Source organism: Manis javanica, chromosome 7 (assembly GCF_040802235.1).
Source record: "Manis javanica isolate MJ-LG chromosome 7, MJ_LKY, whole genome shotgun sequence".
Lineage (NCBI taxonomy): Eukaryota > Metazoa > Chordata > Mammalia > Pholidota > Manidae > Manis > Manis javanica.
The window spans coordinates 121,020,368-121,039,793 of record NC_133162.1 but is presented as its reverse complement, the minus strand read 5'-3'; the positions used below and the strand labels follow the sequence as shown (position 1 = coordinate 121,039,793).

General features: G+C 43.0%; 1 protein-coding gene across 13 annotated transcripts in view; it reads right to left on the bottom strand.

Annotated features, from left to right (window-relative positions):
- FMNL2 (formin like 2) overlaps positions 1–17,486 on the bottom strand; it is a 281,458-nt gene extending 263,972 nt beyond the window's left edge. For 9 of the 13 annotated variants that reach the window (XM_073241465.1, XM_073241469.1, XM_073241464.1 and 6 more), the window contains exon 1: positions 16,895–17,485. In XM_073241465.1, the coding sequence (XP_073097566.1) occupies positions 16,895–17,011 (117 nt within the window). In that variant the 5' untranslated portion in view covers positions 17,012–17,485. Of the gene's footprint in view, positions 1–3,882; positions 3,905–16,894 lie in introns of those variants that run through there. The other 4 variants (XM_073241458.1, XM_073241460.1, XM_073241470.1 and 1 more) reach the window with 3 other exon arrangements.
- Between the last annotated feature and the right edge of the window lie 1,940 nt (positions 17,487–19,426).

The window sequence follows — 19,426 nt, the reverse complement described above, 5'->3', positions numbered from 1 at the left end:
ACAATTTCTGGAATTTAAATATCATATAGTACACATCTTTTCCATCTAAAGACACCTATATTTTAAAAGAAGAGAATGATATAAAAAAAAACAGTACAATTCGCTTAGTAAAGGTAAGAATTTTGTTTTCTGAAGACTTGGTTTGTTTTTATTTGGGTTTATAGAATTTACAGAAACTTATGAAGCAGTGACTGTAAAATGTATTTTAGCATCGATTGCAATAAGAGTTTGAAAGAGGGTAATTAAAAAAATAATCTTACATCTTTCAGAATAGGCCATAACATATCTTATGTTAAGATAAAATGTGAACCGTGTATAAGAAAAAAGAGGCATTGATTCTAAGGAATGAACCACCAATTGTCTTCAGTCACCTCACTATGAATATCTCCTACATTTCATTTCATTCGCTTTACTAGAAACAAGTAAGGTCTCTTTGAAGAACAAGTGTTATTGGTGATTTACAGAACCCCCTGCCCCACAACTTTTATGCTTTAATTGCACTTTGTCCTTTCTGATGAGAAATTAACACAGTGACAGTCAGTAAGCAGTCCTTTGGGTTTACAGCCTGCGGCTTGTTACTGAGGACTGTCACCTTCCTAAGTGATACCTACACCTACTCCAAGCAGCCACCCCGTCTCACCCCACCACTACCTCCCCTCCACCTGCACCAAGAGAGTACAGAGCAGAGTTAGCTGACCATGCGCCATGGAGTCAGAAGGCCTCGTTCAAATCCTTCTCAAGCACTAAGTAAATGATTAAAACACCACAGGATTATTCTAAGAAATATACATAGAACACTCACAAAGGGCTTGGCCCATAGAAAGTGCTAAAAAAATGGTAAAGAGTATTAATGCCACTTTTGCAGAAGCAGTGAAATCCTCATTCAAGCAAATAAACAAGGACAGAAGATACAAAGTTTTCCTTCTTCCAAAACTCCTCTAGTTTATCTGACGATTCTGTAGCGTTGGGGCTGTTTCATTAAGATCATGTCCATTAGAACTAGTTCTCAGTACTGAAGTACTCATGCTGCAAAGTGCGCTTGTACCATACAGCCTATTTGCACCGTATCGCCTATTTGATAAAATTGTATGAAAAGAGCTCTGCATGAAATTACGGCACGTATTTATTAGGAGCAGTGACGCAAATCATTTAACAGCATGACAGACTGCAGCTGTTACAAGGGTCTGTTTGCGCGGAAGGAAACGATGCCTGCAAGAGAGAGAGATGAAAAGGAGAGAGACAAAGGGTCAAATTTTTATTTCAAGATACACCCTGTGAATCTGCTGTTCCTTTGAAGTGCACAGGATTGTCTTCCCAGAAGGACTACGTGCAGTAAACAGTGTAACGATCCCAGAGCAAGCTTAGTCACCAGGACATCATGAGAAAAACCTGAAGCCCTAAAAGAATTATTCCTAGGTTAGGAGAGGGGCTTGGGGAAGGAAAGCCCAAGTGGCAACTAACACAGGAGGAGGAACAGTAGGTACAGCAGAGGTAGTTGCAAGTTCTTACTTCCATGGAGATAAAAGTAGCATCTTTTCTTGAGACCATGAAAAAGATATCTCCTAACTCCCAATTTTCTTTCTGTTCAAGAAAAAACTACATGGGACGCTATGATGTTTCATTTATAATTCTCTTCTTTGTTCATTTTTGGCATTTACTATCGCGAGCATTAGGGTAAGGTCTAGCGCCCTGCCAAAAATACTAACACTGTGATTGATGTGTGATTCAAAGAAGTTGTCAAAACGGATACCCCAAAAGGAATGAGTCACACGGCTGGGCTGGATATGCTAATGTTTTTGTACCATATTATAATCCTTTTCATCTGGACCTTCTCAGACAAAGCTGGCTCACCCCTTCCTTCCATGCAATTCTAAGCTGACTAAGGGCTACAGTAAATGGCACAAGAAGCCTGAGAGATTGGGTTCATAACTTTATTACTAAAATACAAAAGTTACAGCCATTTGATATGGAAACAGGGCACCAAGAAAAACATGCACCAGATTTAAGGACTCTCAAAGTCTGAGAACATAGAAAATCTCATTTCATACTAGTCTGACAGTTCTGTTGGATTAGTTCCTCTTGGTAACTTTAAAGAGTAGAATGCCACTCTAAAATTAAGGGCAAAGTGACACTCACCAGCTGAGAGAAAAAGAGCAGTTTTCCTCATTGGAAAGTGATTAAGAAAGAAGAATGTCTAAAATCATTCTCAGAAAATTCTAGGCTCTTATTTCTAGACAGGGGTGGCACACTGATCTGATCTGGGACTGGCCTGTTTCACAGGCTTAGCTCTGTCTGAGTGTGTAGTATATAACCCAAACAGATTAATAAGGAACCTTCTGGAAAAAAAAATACAGTAAGAGGTTACTGGGGAAAGCAACCTGTAATTACTTCATTGCACTGTGGATTTAAACCAAGGATGAAGCCTTTCTTGAATAATGCTCTCCACTCAATCAAATCAAATACAAGGCCATCTATATGAAAGTTATACAAATCCTTTTTTTGCCACTATTGGAATTCAGAATGACTCCATCCATCCCAGAATGGAACTGGAGCCAAAGAAAACTTCAACAGCCATTTCTTCAAGGCCCAGATGGTCCCAATCTCAAAAAGCATTTTCTCCTGTGCACTAGCTGCTTAGGGGCCACACCGTTGCACATGGCATGGTAGTGTATGCTCCAGTTACAGAAATGCTGCCACTCCCACCAGGCTCTGAAATGGAACCATCCAATGCCCTCAAACACCAGGCTCTTTTCTTCTATATGGCACAACTGTGCAGGGGTCAGGATAAATCATCCAAGTAGAGGCTACATACAACAAACCTGACCTTTGGAAGCACTCCTATATGAAAGAAGGCAGGAAGAGCAATCTTAAGGTGGGAGCGGCAAGCACAGGCCACCATCAGTTCAATGCGGCATGCTCTTCACATTTGAGGTTGATGATGATGTAACAAAAGCCCCGTTAGAGTCCACAGCCTAGCTCCGCAAGTCGGTGCTTTAGTAAAATCAAATAAAAAGGGTGTAAAACAATCAGAGCAACCATTATGTGTGATGTACTAACCCGAGTGCCACAACTTGACTGTACTGAACAGTATCATTTAATATTCACAACAACCCAAAAGATGGCTCTTGAGATCATATGACAGGCATGGTTACCCACACTTAGAAAGATTGACTCAACCCGTGAGCAGCAAAATCCCAATTCAAATTCAGGACTAATTCCAAAGGCTATGCTCATGAACAAGCTAAAAACCCATTCTGGGTCCTAATGATCCAGTGCCATCAATTCCTGTGATAAAGTGAGATGTTTACTCCGGTTTGAATGCTCAGAACAGAGAGGAGTGGGTCTCACAGCCTACTTCTCTTCAGAGTAGAATCTTCTCCTACCTGAAAGGCTGTCCTGGGGATTAGCACATTTTATCACCTTCTATGCTTTACACTACTACATGGACACACTGAAACCTTCAGGCATTCAGGCACAGAGCACAATTCATTTGTGTCTGTACTTTATGAATTACAATTTTCAACCAAATTAATAACTTGTCTAGATTTATCAACTTACCTAAAAGGTTAGAAGACTTTAACCTCAACATGCCCTTCTACAGCACATTATATACACAGCACATACGTATGTGATACATGCCTTTAAAAATCCTATTCTTTCCCTTTTCGTGCCTACCTCTTCCACTGAGCAGTTAGCTCCTCAAATGCAGAGGTGACATTTTATTCACCTTTGTGTCCCAGCATCTTCACAGTGCCTGGCTTGGAGCAAACATCCAGACAAAACATTCATTGAAAGAATGAATGGAATTACGTGGGATTTGTTTATTAACAATAAGCAACACCTAACATAAAGTCTATCAATACAAGATAATAACGGCTGTACCTCTCACAAGGAAGTCCAGGTCTGTGGGATGTCACTGAGGGCTGATCAAAAGGTTTACTGCACAGCCTTCAAGCTGTAACAACACAGTCATTTTATTAGAGACATTAAAAAAAGAAAAAAAACAAAGGTTCAGAGACAGTTATCTGAAAGGGAGCCTTCAGAAAGCCTTCAGAGGATAACTATTACTAGAAGAAAGCCAATTTGATCACAAGCTTATCTGGCCTTTCAACAATGGACAGTGGCTTATTCATCCAGTTCTGATTTTATCTTTAATTTCTTCACTTGAAGGATATATAGTCACTATTCACTGTGTGTGTGTGTGTATGTGTGTGTATGTGTGTGTGTGTGTACCAGCAAAATTAAGAGGCTGAAAAGGTATTGAACTTACCCTCACAGGGTTTTCAAGTTACTCTGAATGATGACATTTATATTTGTTATGTTTAATACATTTTTGTAATTGGAAGTCAAAAACCTATGTTAGGAACACAGCTTTAGAGTCAACAGAGCTGGTTTTCAGCTCTAATATTCACTAGAAACGTATGTCCTCAAGCAAGTCCCTTATGTCCTCTGACCCTGAGTGTCTCATATAGAACAGGGATCAGACCTACCTTTCAGATCTCCTGAGCTACCTCTCATGTTTGCTGAAGTGATTAAATACATGCACACTACGTGACCTACATTGTTGTTCTTGTTGTGCATGCATCAAACCTACTTTTAACTTGAGGGCTGTCTTAAAGTCATCACAAGAAATAAATCCATTAATACATACTTTAGAGGCATCATGAGGCACAAGAATGGAGTAAATCTATAGGCAAGCAGGATGTTAGACTTCCCACCCGTTCTCCAGTCACTGATGGAGGTCTGAGGGTTAAAGGCTGGATGGTCTGAATGCCTAGACATCTACATGTAGACTTTTCTTTGGTGGCTGCTCTTTCAGTCAAGTTCAGAAGTTCTCAAACTTGAACGTGCCTAAGAATTACTTTCTAGGGTTGTATACCCAGAACAGTGCAAGAACTATACTTTTATGGCCAATGTACAGGAGTTTATGGATAATTTTAACTATGTACAGCTTTTATTTTTAACTTCAGAATCAAACCTCTTCTACACCCTTAAAATAAATTTTAAAGAAAGGAAAAAAGGAAGGAAATCTAAGCCACAAGCTAATAGCAAGATAGAGCAAAAAAGAAATTTCTTTCTACGTTGACCCAGGTTGACCTACAGCTTCAAGCAGATAAAATGGACCATTCCAAGTACTGGCCTTAGGAGTGCCTTTACTTACAAGAGCATTTTACTTACAAGAGCATTGTTCACACTAATCAGACAGTCCATTCTCAAACTGTATGTCCCTTGGGTCTAGAATAGTGACAATACTGCAATGATCATTTGTTAAAATCATCTGATTTTAACAAGTGGCAGAATTGTGACTGCCCAAAGCCACTTAAAAGAAATGGCTCTGTCTGACAAAGGAAACAGACCCCTGCACCTCTGCTCTGAGGCTTCCCCGTAGGCAGTATCTGAAGCCAACTGGGCTGAGCACATCCCCACATGCTGTTCTCCTCATTTGCTCTAGGGTCTGTGGAACCCCATCCTGAGCCAGGAGGGGGAGAAAAAAAATGGAGCCCTGGCTACTCCAGCTTGAGGGCTTTTACCCAGCCTTCACACACTGGCTGCCTGCTCCCCATCACTAAGACCTTAACGTTGAGGGCATTATCTCACCCTGCATATCCTGTTTTATTCTCTCATAGCACTTTGCAGCCTCCGAGCAGTCTCACTGATATATCGGTGTGGACGCCCAGCACCTTATTCCATCTCTAGACTGTAAACTCCATGAGGGCAAATGATTGGCAGCTCCGTGCAGCACTGCACCCCCAGTACCCACAACACTGTGTGGCTCACAGTGAGTGCTCCCTAGTATTTTGGGACTGTCTGATTCAAGTATATGCCCTTCTAAAGCAGTGACAAATGAGCAGAACTTCATGATGTAGCATAAAAACTAGTCTAGCAGTGGTTGGACACAAACTGGCATCTCTATTTCCTGTTTCAAGGAAACTTTCTCTGAACACGGAAAATATAGATATGGCACTTACCCTCTGAACTAGAGCTTATCTAAGTATATCTCCAGCTATACTAATGCTAGACTTATAAAGACCAAGTATAGCTTTGTGTGCATTAATGAATTTAGTCCAGAGGGTGTATGAATAACAAAGAACAGGAAGCATATACTTACAACATAGCTAACTCAGAAAACATAGTGCAGTCCAGTAGAAAGCAGCAGGTGCTCTCACCGTTCAGACCTGGATTCAGATCGTGCCTCATCCTTCAGTCCTGACCACTTTATCATTGAGCCCCACTGTCTCATTGGTAAATGAAGATATTTCCCTCCAAGGCTTACCAAGAACGTCAGAGATAATGCAAAGCACAGGACAGGAGCCAGCACATAATGATCTTATTTTACAGTGAATGCTCCCTGGAGATTTAGTGTGAAAAACCTAGAATGGGATCACAAACTTCACCAACTTCTTATATAACTTCAAGCCACATACCCTCATGCCCCATTTGCCTCATTTATTAAGAACTCTTAGAATCACAAAGGATCGTTTGGAAGCACTTTGTAAACAGCAAGACACTAAAATACCAAAATAAGAAATGCTGGCCACTTAACCTCGCCTTACTCCAAATTTTAAAAAAGTCCATCACGAAGGACACAGTGAGAAGCCTGACGCTACTGCGCTACTACTCGCTGGACAAGAGCACATCATGGCACACCAGTCAGGCTTCTGACAGCGAAACGCCACTGATATTCTTTGGCCATTTCCACCACCCTCCTCGTCTTCTCCTAACTCACCAGTGTTCCCGTAACAAGCCAGGTGAAGCATATGTCAGCTTGGGATCTCTGAACACTTAGTATTTTTGGGCACTCAGTCCAATCTAGTGATGTGGGGAATACCAAGATGAGTAAGAATCTGGGACAAAGTGTCATTTCAACACAAAGGCAAGTTACGACAGTTAACAATCAGCCTAGCATGGCAAGGAGCCACTCAATTCCCTGTCATATTTCAGTGGTATTTCTACTCCACTCAGTAATTACCTAAGACGTTCCCCAGGCCAAGCACTGTGCTGGATAAGAACAGTGCCAGGACCTGTAAGATATGGGCCTTGCCTTCCCCAAGCCCACAGTGTGAACTGGCGAGTAAAACAGGGACATAAACTGATGGCTAAGAGTGTAATGAGTGACCACAAAGCTACATTAAAAAGCATCCTTTATTGTACAGTCACACCTCAGACCAAATATGAGCTGACACTTGGTCAGGGATCTCATGAGTAAGATAAATAATTTATACTATTCATACTATAAAAACATCAAAGAAGGCAGAGTTGTTTTTCCTACCTCCGCCAAGCTGACATGGGCCTGCAAGGGCACTTGTAAAGGTGGGATTTCAGAAGAGCCTTGAAGGCTGGATATAATTTCAATGAGCAGAGAGGCAAAGGGAGCCTGTAAACACACAGGAGAATCACTGAGAAGAGACCCAGTAAAGGGAAAGTGCGGGCCTGTTCTGTGGACAGAGAGAAAGTCGGCTCCGAAACAGGGTTGTCTATGCGTCTGGCCAGACTGCGGATGACTTCCAGGAGAAGGCTGAGAGGGATGCAGAGGTTGCAGAGGAAAAATCTGGAAGGTAAACCATCAGTAACAAATGTGGCCAAAGAGATTCACAAATTAGATCACTGTCTAGAGTAACATAATAGGGCTTGGGTGGGAAATCTGAACCAGAACATGAAGTGTACAGTCTTAACACACATTAGTATTTCAACAGAATCAAGAAAGATGGCAAAAGCTAAAGGCCAAAACTTAGGCTTGAGAGTGATAAACAAAGCATGTACGTGAAAGTATAAGATTCCAAGTACTGCAGTCCAAAATGCATTTATTTTCTCTGTGGAAAACCCATCCCATTCATGCTTCACACTAGGAGCACAAATCAAAATGGCTCCCTCTTGGTATTATGAAAAATAGAGATACGATACCCACATAAAACAAGCCCCTTAGGGTCATCAATGATGTCACAACAAAGAGCGACAGGAAGATGCTGCAATGTCAGTATTTCCTAATGGTTGGGCCAGGTTGGACTGGGGAGCTCTCTCAGAGGAAGCAGTGGAAACCTCATGGCTAAAGTCATTGAAAATCAGACCACAAAACACAATCCTGTGGTCTCCTTTCTCCCACATAAGTGTGGCCACCTAGAAAGTAAGTTCAGGTGAGTGACTGGCTGGGGAGGCAAGGAATTAAATCGAACCATGTTTGAAGAAAGAAACAGGGAAACAGATTCTGATTCCTCATCTAGGGGTGGGTTCCAACATTGCCCAGTTTGTGAAAATCTATCAAGCTGCACACCTGATACAGACCCATTTCTGTTTGTATTTTATTCTTCAATGAAAAGGGTTTTTTTAAAGGTTAATTAGGAGATATCATCCTAAAGAACAAAAACAGAATTTTTATTTTCTCTATTCATAATTTCTCTATTATCAATCGAAAAAAATTAGATGAAACCAACTTTGGGATTTCTTATAATGGTGAAATAACAGAAAAAAAAATAGATGTTTAATGTTGAAGAAGTAGTTCATTAAGTGAGTACTGGGGCCTGGTTGGGAGATTTCTAAACCAAACAAGTGCTTTCCAAAAAAAGCTGACCTGAGATTCAAAACTTTTACTGTGATAGGACACCAGAGAGGCTCAACACTGGCCCACGGAACGGTTCCACAAACCCGGAAGGCCACACAGTTCGAAATGGTCTCTGCAGGTTTGCATATGGATGGCCTGATCAGTCAGCAGTAGACTCATCTGTGATAAGCCTGGAGGAATCATCAATCCCAAATTTACAGCAGCCTGGTCCCAACATTAGGACTGAATTGGCTTCCTAGGTTCACCAGGAGAAGTCCTTGGGAATAAACAATCCCGACTCATGAAAAAAGCTGATGGTCACCAAAAAGGGAAGTCTCCTTGGAAGAACCACAAGGCTGACTCTACTGGGAACTAAGGGCCAGAACCTTAACCATAAGCTATTCACCTGATTCTTTATGTTTGCGTTTAGGCTCCCCAGCTTGCAAAGAAGACGTTTGGCCGTATTGAACTCACTGGGCACTGTTGCTTGGTGCAAATCTAATCGTGCTCTGTCCAGCTTCTCCTGCCATTAGTCATCCTGATGTTTCCTTCTACACAGACACACACACACAACATTATTCACTAAAGGTAGATGAGACTACTTACAATCTTTCTGCAACTGTAAAACAGTCATCTTCTTTACCTTCCCCACCAAAATAAAACCCCATTACTCTTAATATTCTCATCTAAACTCATACCTTTTCTTACCCTGTTCCTAACTGCTAACGTTTTATCTGGCTATAAACCCACTACCTACATTTCCTTGAAAGATTTATTTATATTTCTGGATGAAAATGAAACAATCATCGCTTCTACCCTCTCAGTTCAGAAAACCACATACACTATCCTCAAATCCCAAACCATAAATGCTAAAGATCATGAATACAAGGAACGTCTGTGTGCTTATAACTATTAAAGGAGTAACTGAAGTCTTGCACTGAGAACAATCAGCTCATTCTTGACCTAGCATCCTATTTGTCTTCTAATCTCAAAGCTAATTGCTTATATAAGCAGGCCAATTTGCCTTGATTATAGGATTCTTAATAAATGAAAGTTGTTTACATTTCACGAGTGTATTTGAATTTCACTCCAGGAAGCCAAGCTCATCAAGTCTTTGTAAATGGTAAAACCGGAGATCAAAGCAAAAGTCCTTCACTGAACCCACAAACAATTAGGCTTGAGAATAGAGGCCTAAGCAAAAACCCAATTGATTTATTGATCTTTCTACTCCAGAAGCACACCTCAGGGTCACTGTTCACTCTTTAGTTGTAATACATAAAACTTTCTCAGCAAATTTTCATGATGATGATTGGATGGTCATTTCTAAAGTTAAATAATCTAACATTCAACAGGCTTTGATCCATTTATTCTGTATTTCTCATCTTAATGCTTTTTGGCTGAATCAAGTATCTTTAGGTGGAGTGTTTTTAATTTTTAAAAAAATTTTGTTTTATTTCCCCAAGTTTTCTGGGACCTCTTAAACAACTGTCCCCTCACCTGTTTCACTGCGGTTTACCTCTTAGGCTTGGTGATTGGGAGAAAAAGGGAAAACCCAGTCCTCGTACGATGGCTCTCAACCAGGTCTGCACATTCTTATCTCCTAAGGATGATGCTCCGGTCACACTCCAAATTTATCAGATTCTTAGGGAGTGGGCCCCAAGCACCTGTAATTTTTGAAGCTCCCAGATGATGTCAATATGCAATCACATCTGAGAACTGCTGCTTTATCTTGTCAATCCCTTCATTATACTACCTTAAATAAAGTGTTCCATCCAACTTGCATAGAAAAAATAAAGCGAGAACAAGGAAAAGAAATCAGGTTCCTGAGCAAAGCCTCAATTCAAGGCAGGACTTGAGACAGGTGAGGCCTGTTACCTTCAGGCATCAGTCACACCTTACACTCCAGCACCACTCACAGGGCCAAAAATGTGAATGATCTGACATCTTTCAAAAGCCTGTACATTTGTAGTATGAACTAGGCCATGGGCACCATCTCCCATAGAGAAGGCAGTCAAGGGAGATTACCCGTAGAGACAGCAGGGGTGAATACCTCCGAGTTTACAGGGACTGGGGCAATGGATACAGGAGCTCACAAATGAAACAAAGCTTCTTCAGCAAAGAAGGAAGTGATTCAAGTTACATGTGCAATAATAGTCAGTTGCAGGTTGCACAAGAACACTGAAGATGCGATGGGAGAACACCTCTGGAATGCCCTAGAAACTACCGGAAGTTTGTGATGAGGTGCCTCCCTGTGAGCTTGGATGCCACTGGTCACAGTTTGAGTTTTGCTGTCACCTCAAGAGCGTGAAAACAAAGTACACTTGTATCCATCTACACCCAATACCATGACACCACCAAGTAGGGACATTGTATTTCCCGAATTAGGGATTCCCAGCCATCCTGGCCCACATCTGTGGGCCTCAGACAAATCACAGTCCATGAGGCAGTTTGCTGGCTACGATCTCTTCCAGAAGACAAGCTTCTAAGTTACATCATATCCATCAGAAAACTGCATAGTCTTTGGTGTTACTCTGAAAGAAGGGGTTCTGGAGAAGAGAATGGGGTATCTGGGGAGCAGAGATGAAGATGGCCCTGCAGAATGAACAGACACCATCTTACAGGAAGGACAAGAAAGGACTTCTCTTAAGGATTCCAGGGACCAGTTGCCTCTCGCACAGAAGAGAATTGCCTGAAATCAGTGTTTCTCTTAGCCACTTCTATGACATTTATTACTTGCTTAATCAGGAGGACTAGTGGGCCCCCTTCATATTGTGCTTATTCCCCAAATCCTATGCATGAAAAGAACACACTTCATTAAGACCAAGCTCTTCAGACAACAGCTTTAGTAAAGTCAAATGAATTTCCAGAACAAACAAGAGCCTATATCACTTTTTTCTTCTTTGAACCCTGCAGGCACCTACAAAGGAGATTTTTCCCCACTCTCAGGTGCTGTGATTCTGTGTCCAGAACCTGCAGGTGGCAGACTCAGCACAAGGAGGGCACTGTTCAAACCAACAATGGACTAGCTGGGTCTTGAGATGGAAAGACCTTCCAATCGTCAGAATGTTCCATACAGTGCCTGTCTAAGTAACTCGAATGGAGAGCTCACTACTCATTTTCTGACAATTCTTAAATGTCAGAATACTTATCTCTAAACTCCTATGACTTTCAGTCACTGACCCTGGAAATTCTTCTTTCTAGGTCACACAGAATAAACACACCTACACGTTTTCTACATAAAAGCTCTTCAAAATGTCAAGTCAGCTGATGGATTGTAATATGTTCTGGAAATTTTTTTTTCTTTTAGTCCCCCTGCCACACAGGCACCTATATTCTGGAAATTTTACACTTTTGAATGCTATGGTTTAAAAAAAAAGTCTCAAGACTGTCTAAACAGTTGTGTGAAATTTACAGAGGAGGGAAATCAAGGAGCAAAGGGAAAAGACCAATTTGCACAAGCTGGTACAGCAGATGTAACTCTAAGCTAAGTCTCCCACTTCCCAGGCCACCGCTGTTTGCTAAATGAGAAGCCACATGCCAAAGTCAGTCTTATCACTTAAGGACTTAAAAGCATGCATACCTTTCCCCCCAGATTCCATCTTTTTATATTTATGTTGTTGCCAGTCTCTCACTGGAGCCGAACATATTCATCCAGAGAATAGCCTTCGATCAACTTCTCCTACATAGCCAAATACACTGGTATTATTAGGAAGAAAAATGCCGTCAATACTGACACAGTCCTAAACTGATATTCCCATTTTGGAGTCTAAAACAGCTCAGGTGGTCACTGCATAGGACAAGATTATAATGGCTCAAAGTGACCTCCACCTCCTTTCCCTTACAACAGGATATGAGAAAACAACTCAGCACGCATCTGGGGATGGCCTAAGCACCCTTACCCATCCATCTGCTCAGCAGACTTCATGGGAAGAGCCCTCCTTGGAAATGACTGAAATGGAACACCACCTTGCGGAGGGAAATAAATGCTAAAACTTCACTGTCCTTGTCCCTTTCCCAAATAATTACACTTGGAGTGTATGCACTGCACTGACTGGCCGACTCTTCCCTTATATTGGGAAAACCTGAACTTCCCAACCAAGGCAGTTCAAGTCTGCCTTGATAGGAATAACTGAAGAGTATACTTTTGGATCAAATTAGTATCTAACTTGATGCCTGAAATAGAACAGCTAGTGAAGATGACAAGGTGTTTGATATTAAAAGAGAAACATCCAGTGCACCTCACTTTGGCCACTTCTAAAAAATTTCTGCCGATTTTCTACAGTTTGAAAGTTGCACTTACCAAATTAAGGTTTTGTGTTTTGTTGTTTTGTTTACAGCTTTACTGCTAGTCCAAGCCCTTTGTCCTTCTCAGTTCTAGGCATACGGGAGTATAATACATTGGTGGGGGGCAAAGATCCCAATATGACTTAAAATCCTAGTTTGGTTTCAGTAACTGTATGACTTCAGGCCATTTAGATAATCTATCTCCCCATCTGTAATTTTTCTGACAGCTGGAGTTTTTGTGAGGATTAAATAAGAACATGTACGCACAGGGCATACTCATAGTAGGCACTCAGAAAATGTTCCCACTTCTTCCTAAGGCAGAATGACTACATTCAACCTCAGGGCAAGAAAAATAACTCAAAAGGAAACTGACTCAAAGACGCACACCAAAGTGGTTCTTGGTATCAGCCGTAAGATAGTACTGTCCTAAACCATTACTTCCTAATCTGTCTTTGTGAGTCTGTTTGTAGAGCAGCCCGATATCTGACATCACACAGAAAACAGCAGCTTAGAACAGAGGGCTTAAAATTATCCTTTCCTCTCAAACTCAGAGAAAACTCATCCTTAGGGCAGCTCCTTGACAGAGGCACTGGGAGACTTACATTCAAGTAGTAAGCAGTGTCTGCAAGGCAAATATTTGTAAATATTATGGGATAATCTAACACAGAAAGAGATATTTTTTGACAAAGACCATCAGTCTGTTCACCACACACAAAAATCACCTTCATATTGTCATCTTTGAAAATAAAGGGCATGGGAGTATTTATGTGTGTATGTGTCTGTGCATCCCCAACAATCAATGTTAAATAAATACAATGGGGATCCACATGTATATTTAATTATAAATGTGTGGGACCCAAACAAATATAGGCTTCCACTGCCTATAAAATACAGGAACTATATACACCCAAAAGGAACAAAAGTTGAAGGAGATGATTGAATTTATAGTTCATGAAACACTTCCATTGATGAGTTTAAGAGAAGCATTGCACCCATGTGCAAACACACACAAAGGCATATCACCTTATAGCTCTACGTGAAAGGTATGTGCAAGGATGCAAATGGTTAAATGTATACAAGGAGCAATAATGCTTTCCTTTAAATACTGTATAAGTCTTATAACTATTATTATAATAATGCTGAAGTCAAAATCAGAAAGGGGGAAAACTCCGTAGGGAGGATTAAGCTCCTAAGATTTGGATCCAATTTTTGCTTGTCGTTAATTACAATAAGTTCAGTAACTCAAATCTCTATTTTAAAATCTTTTCCTGTAAATTTTTTTTAAGTTGACCCCTTCGATAATTTTAATTCAGCAATCTTTTACTCCCTCTTTTCATTCATATCCACTATTTTTTAGATTAATACAATGTAAACAATACAGACTGATGGTGGGAGGGAAACACAGTCATTGAGTAGATTTGTTCTCAAGTTTTCCAGAAATAGACTTCTGTCATTTTAATTTTTATTTACTCTTCCCCAATGCTTCAAATATTCTAGAGCTTGGGGGATGGAAGCAATTGTTTTCCATGCCTGAAATGGCTTGTTAATTATTGATGTAAGCCATAGTCACAATGAAGTACTTGTATACTTTTCAGTACAGTATTACTATCTGGTTTTCCTCCCAAAACACACATATGATCTTTATCATATAGGAAATTAAAATTAGTTTCAATAATGCCAACATGATTCCATTGTCTCAGGATGGAAAATTTCTCCACATATATCCTTAAAAATTTGCCACCTAAAATCTGTCCTTCAAGCTTGATCTCCAGAATTAAATGTTTTGAGCTGATTTCTTAAGGACTTCATGAAGAAAAGCAAAGTTGAGAGCATTGCACGACGTACAACGTCAGTAACACTGACAAGGGAAATCACCCTAAGGTCGCACTTCTATCAGCCCATAAAGACAATGCTTTTTAACTCCTCCTGTAGATTTTCAGAGAGCAGCTGGAGCTAACTAGGGAGAGTTACATTAAACCACATTAATGGTCTGAGTGCATCCCTAATAAGAGGGCCCGCCCCCACGCTGAGCCTTTCCCAAAAGCTTTGTCTCTATTCAAAAAATATTTATTTAAAAAAATTGGTATTGTTTGTTTTCTTGTTTGGAGAGACTTAGAAAATTATATAAACAATTAAGAAAAGAACCATATCCAGTAATTGTGTATGACACACCGCAGAGTAAAAGTAGTCACAACCAACCACTGCCCCAAGGAGCTTGTGGTGCAGAATCATAAATGTCTACATCCTACTTGTGGCTGCTAGACTTAATGGTAACACAAATCTACCATGTTAAGAAAGGGACATTATTTTCCTACAGATTAATTCATACCATGTGTCATTAATCAGCAGGGTAACCAAAAGCTCATGCAAAACATGCTATCCCAGTCGAGCAGAACTTAATTGCATTATTGTTATCTGGTTTTCCTGTGTCACTGGCCCTTCCACTTCAAGTACACACACCACCACACCCTCCCCCACTCCCCAGTATGGATAGAAAGACAGAAAATCCAGAGAACCGTGTGTCTGGTAGGAAGAGGATTCTGAATAAAAACGTTTGCTTCTGTAAAAGACAGGTCAAGTATGCACCCAGGCTGCCTTGAGAAGTAATTAATCCTATGCTGTTTCATTTCAGAGCGTCCGCATCTTGCACAACGGTGGGAGCAGCTGTGGGGGATCACAGACGATGCAAAGCAAGGCAGGCAGCCTCATCTATATCCCGACTGCCACACCAGAGTTTCCGGGTAGCGTGAAAAGCGTGCGGCCTCTGTTCTCCCGAAGAGCACAAAGCTAACCTGCCATCCAGAACATTATTCCCCCTATCAAGCCGGCCCCTCTTAAAGGCCTTAAGAAAGGCAATTTAAATGCCCCAGTGTCCAGACTCGAGTCCTTTCCCAAAGCTGCGAGGTTACAATGCCCGAAATCCGCAGGCAGACGCATAATTTGGCTGCCTTGAGCACAAGTTTCTCTTGCTGTCTAGCCTTGGAGAGTTTGAAGGTAACCAGCTAGGAAAAGGAAAATGTGCGATGTGAGGAATAGGAACGCGTCCGATCTTGCCCGTTTCCCTCCCACCATCCTTTAAGAGAGGCTGGACACTAATTCTAAACCCGGGGACCAACTGCAGTCCAGACTCCGGCTGGGCCGAGGGGGAAGCCACCACACCCTCTTGAGCTAATAGCGCTGACAAGCTCTGCCTGGGAGGGGCCCTGAAACTTAGCCCCAGAAGGAAAGGGAGAAAGAGGGAATCTTCAGTGTTTTGGATTTAAAAAGCTAGGAGAAGCGGATCTGGGGGGAGAACCGGGGACTTCCTTGCGAGGGAAGGGGTCGCCCCGGGAGTCTGAACAGCTCGCAACACGTCCCCGCAAAACTGCACATTCTTGTAGCTTAGGATTTAAGACCAAAAGGAACGCGCGGAAACGAAGCTTCTCTCGCCTGGGTTTCAGATCCCCCACTCCCCTCCTCGCGTAGGGACTGGCTGCCGCACCACCACGGGTTTTCTTCTCCTTCCCTTTCGGGGACGCTCCCCACCGCCAAGCAGCGACCTCCGCCTGCAAGTTCGCCTCTGCGCAACCCCCGACCCGCCGCCAGAGGCCGGTCACTTGCAACCCTTCCGCCCCGGACCCCGCCGGCCCGTGGGTGCATGCCCGCCGGATGGTCCGCAAGGCCTCGTAGTTTGCGGGGATTTTGTGTTTTGTTTTTTGATTTGCTTGTTTTTAAACAAAAAGCCTTAGCGGCTCGCAGCCCCCTCCTGCCGGACCCGCGCCACCTTCCCTTCACGCCCACGCCGCACCTCCCGGGCACACGCGCTGTGAGGTGCCTCTCCCGCCAAACAATGGGTTCAGGACCAGCCAGGCAGCCCGCCCGAGCCCAGGACCCCGAAAGGGCTGAGCGCGGCGGGGGCTGTAGTGGGGAGGAAAGGAGTGAGGAGGGGAGGCCATATGGGGAAGGTGGGCGCCTCCCCCTTGGAGCAGGAGACTCGCTCCAGGCGCAGGGAGAAAGGGAGGCGGCGGGGATCAGCTGCGCCTCCCGGCCCCATGGCCCTGAGTCCCCAGCGCCCCTCCACCGCCCCGCACTCACCAGCACGATAGCAAATCGCTCCTCCAGTTCACCTGGCTCGGGCATCGGCAGCTTCAAAGGCACGTTGTGCGCCCTGAAATCAGTCTGCTGCGAATCCATGCTCCCCGCGTTGCCCATGTTGGCTGCACGCCGGGGGCCGGGGGCTGCTCTTGGCCGCCTGCGTCCGCGTCGGAAATCAGAACAGCTCCCGGCGGCCGGCACCCGTGCGCTGGCGCGACCTGCCCGGCTCCCCGCCCTCCGCTGCGCCCCGGCGAGTGTGCAGCGCGCACCGCTCCCTAGCAGCGCTCGCAGCCGAGCCGCCCCCCGGCCTCCCTCATGCTCTCCGCCGCCCCAGCGCCGCCCCGGCCTCTCTTCCTCGGGAGGGGTCGTCAGGGCGCCGGGCGCCTCTGTGCATGTTGCTCCGCTGGCTCGCCACCCCTGCCAGCGATCGCAGAGAGCGGGCGCGTGGTTCTTCGGACTCCTCCCGCCGGGGCCGGGGCAGCGGCCACTGCTGACACTTCCAGCCCACCGCAGGCGAACACGACGCCCGCTCAGCGCCCACCTCCACCAGACAAATGCAGCTCCGCGATCCCGACACAATGCCCCCTCTAGCCGGGACCCCGCCCCCGGCCTGGCTCCGCCCACTCGCCCCGCGGATTGCCGGGACGCGTAGTTTCTGCCCAAAGTGTCCGCACGCCGAAACCACGCCCGCTCCGGAGCGCCCGGGCTGTTAGAACCGCTTGCCTCAAAGGCAATCTGTGTGCCTCTGGCGATACCTTTTATGATTTTTGACCCCCCTCACTCCAACAAAGAAAATAACTACCTCGTCTACATCGATCTGACAATAAGAGGCTACATTTAACAAATGAATGAATGATCCAATCACTCAATGATTGAATACCTGCGCTCTGATTTAAATCTTAGACGCCTGTTACGGTTCAAAAAGATCTAGTCCGACAGGGCTCGTCCTATTTCCTAAACTGGCGTATAGGTCCGTGGGTGCTTGTTTTATTCCTTCTTATGTATGCTATGTACTCTTTTGTGTGATTGAAATGTTTTATAAACAAACAAATGTTTGTATGGATGTTTATAAATATCCACTAAGAGATATGACTATATGGTCAGACCCCAGTAGTTTGAAGATTCAACTCGATTCAAAACAAACGCCTGTCAAATAGCTATTATTTACAGATTACTATATGCCTTAGCGGCAGAAGGAGGAGGTTTACCCCTACTCTGGAATACACAATCTAGTGAAGGAGAAAATGACACAAATAACCATATTTCTGAGGAGATAGAAATAAGGACGGGGGGGGGGCTTTGGAGATGGTTTTGGGCTGTAGCTATCTTATTCCTCCATAGAAGTCTTGTCCAGGTATTTTACAGAGAAAACTGGGCCCAACCCTGTTCTCTAGGGTGCTTGTCACCCACTCTGAAGCAGTGAAAATAGAAACTTTATAAATTATTAGAAAGCTTTATAAACAATTGTAGCCAGCTGCTTTGTTGCAGGTTTCAAGGGCATCCACATGGTCTACTTGTGGCTGAACTCCTGCAATAGACCTTTCTTAAAGCAATGTTTTAATCCTGGTTTGCCTATCAGAGTCATGTGGGGAGCTTGTTAAAACTGCACACACCTTGGGCCTTGCCTATTATCAGAATTTCCCTAAGATGAGAGATGAAACCTAGGCAGGTATATTTTTAACAAGCTCCCCAGGTGATTCTGATATGACACCAGGGTTGTTACCCTCTTGACAAAAAGCAACTAGTCCTGGATGAGGTAACACACCAAGGCTCAAGCATTAAGGACCACATTTCATTCAGCTTTATAAACCCCAAGGTGCCTCAAGCATAATAGATGTTCAATTGACTATATTGTCAAATTGAAAGTGACTTTTACCAAAAGCCTTTGGAACAAATACATACACAAATACATCGTGTATGATGGTCTATTAAATAAACCACCTCTAACCTTTTTAAGGGAGAGAGTATATATAAGTAAATTCAATTAAAAAATCTGAACAAGTACAATACGTATTTCTAAAGTTAAACTGTATTTAAGTTAATGGTGTGTTATCAAAGAAAGAAAAACAGGGATATAGATATGCATACACACACACACACCACCTAGTGAAAATGAGGGAGAAAGCAAAGCAGTTAGTTCAGACCAAGTTAGGTCAGACATTTCTGACCTAAAAATGTATTTATTTTCTTTGTAATCTCCAGACATATACTTTGGGTACGATTGACTCACAAAATCAGCCCACCCAGGGGATTGCCCATCTGGATGGAAGAGCTAGAATTCTTTTCTGCTGTTGAAAAGTCCTTCCGTATTCTATTTATGGCTCCCTCTGACCATATTTCTGCTAGTAACCAGGACCTTTTTCTTCTCTTAAGTCATAACACATATAGTATCTCTCATAATCTCACACTTTGAGAGGGACCAGGGACAAAGTCTACAAATCCATGAGCCAAAAGATCTCTGCCATTTCAGTCTATCTCTAATAATAACCAAATCTCTAATATTTGGTTATTATTTGTGAGTATTATTAAGTG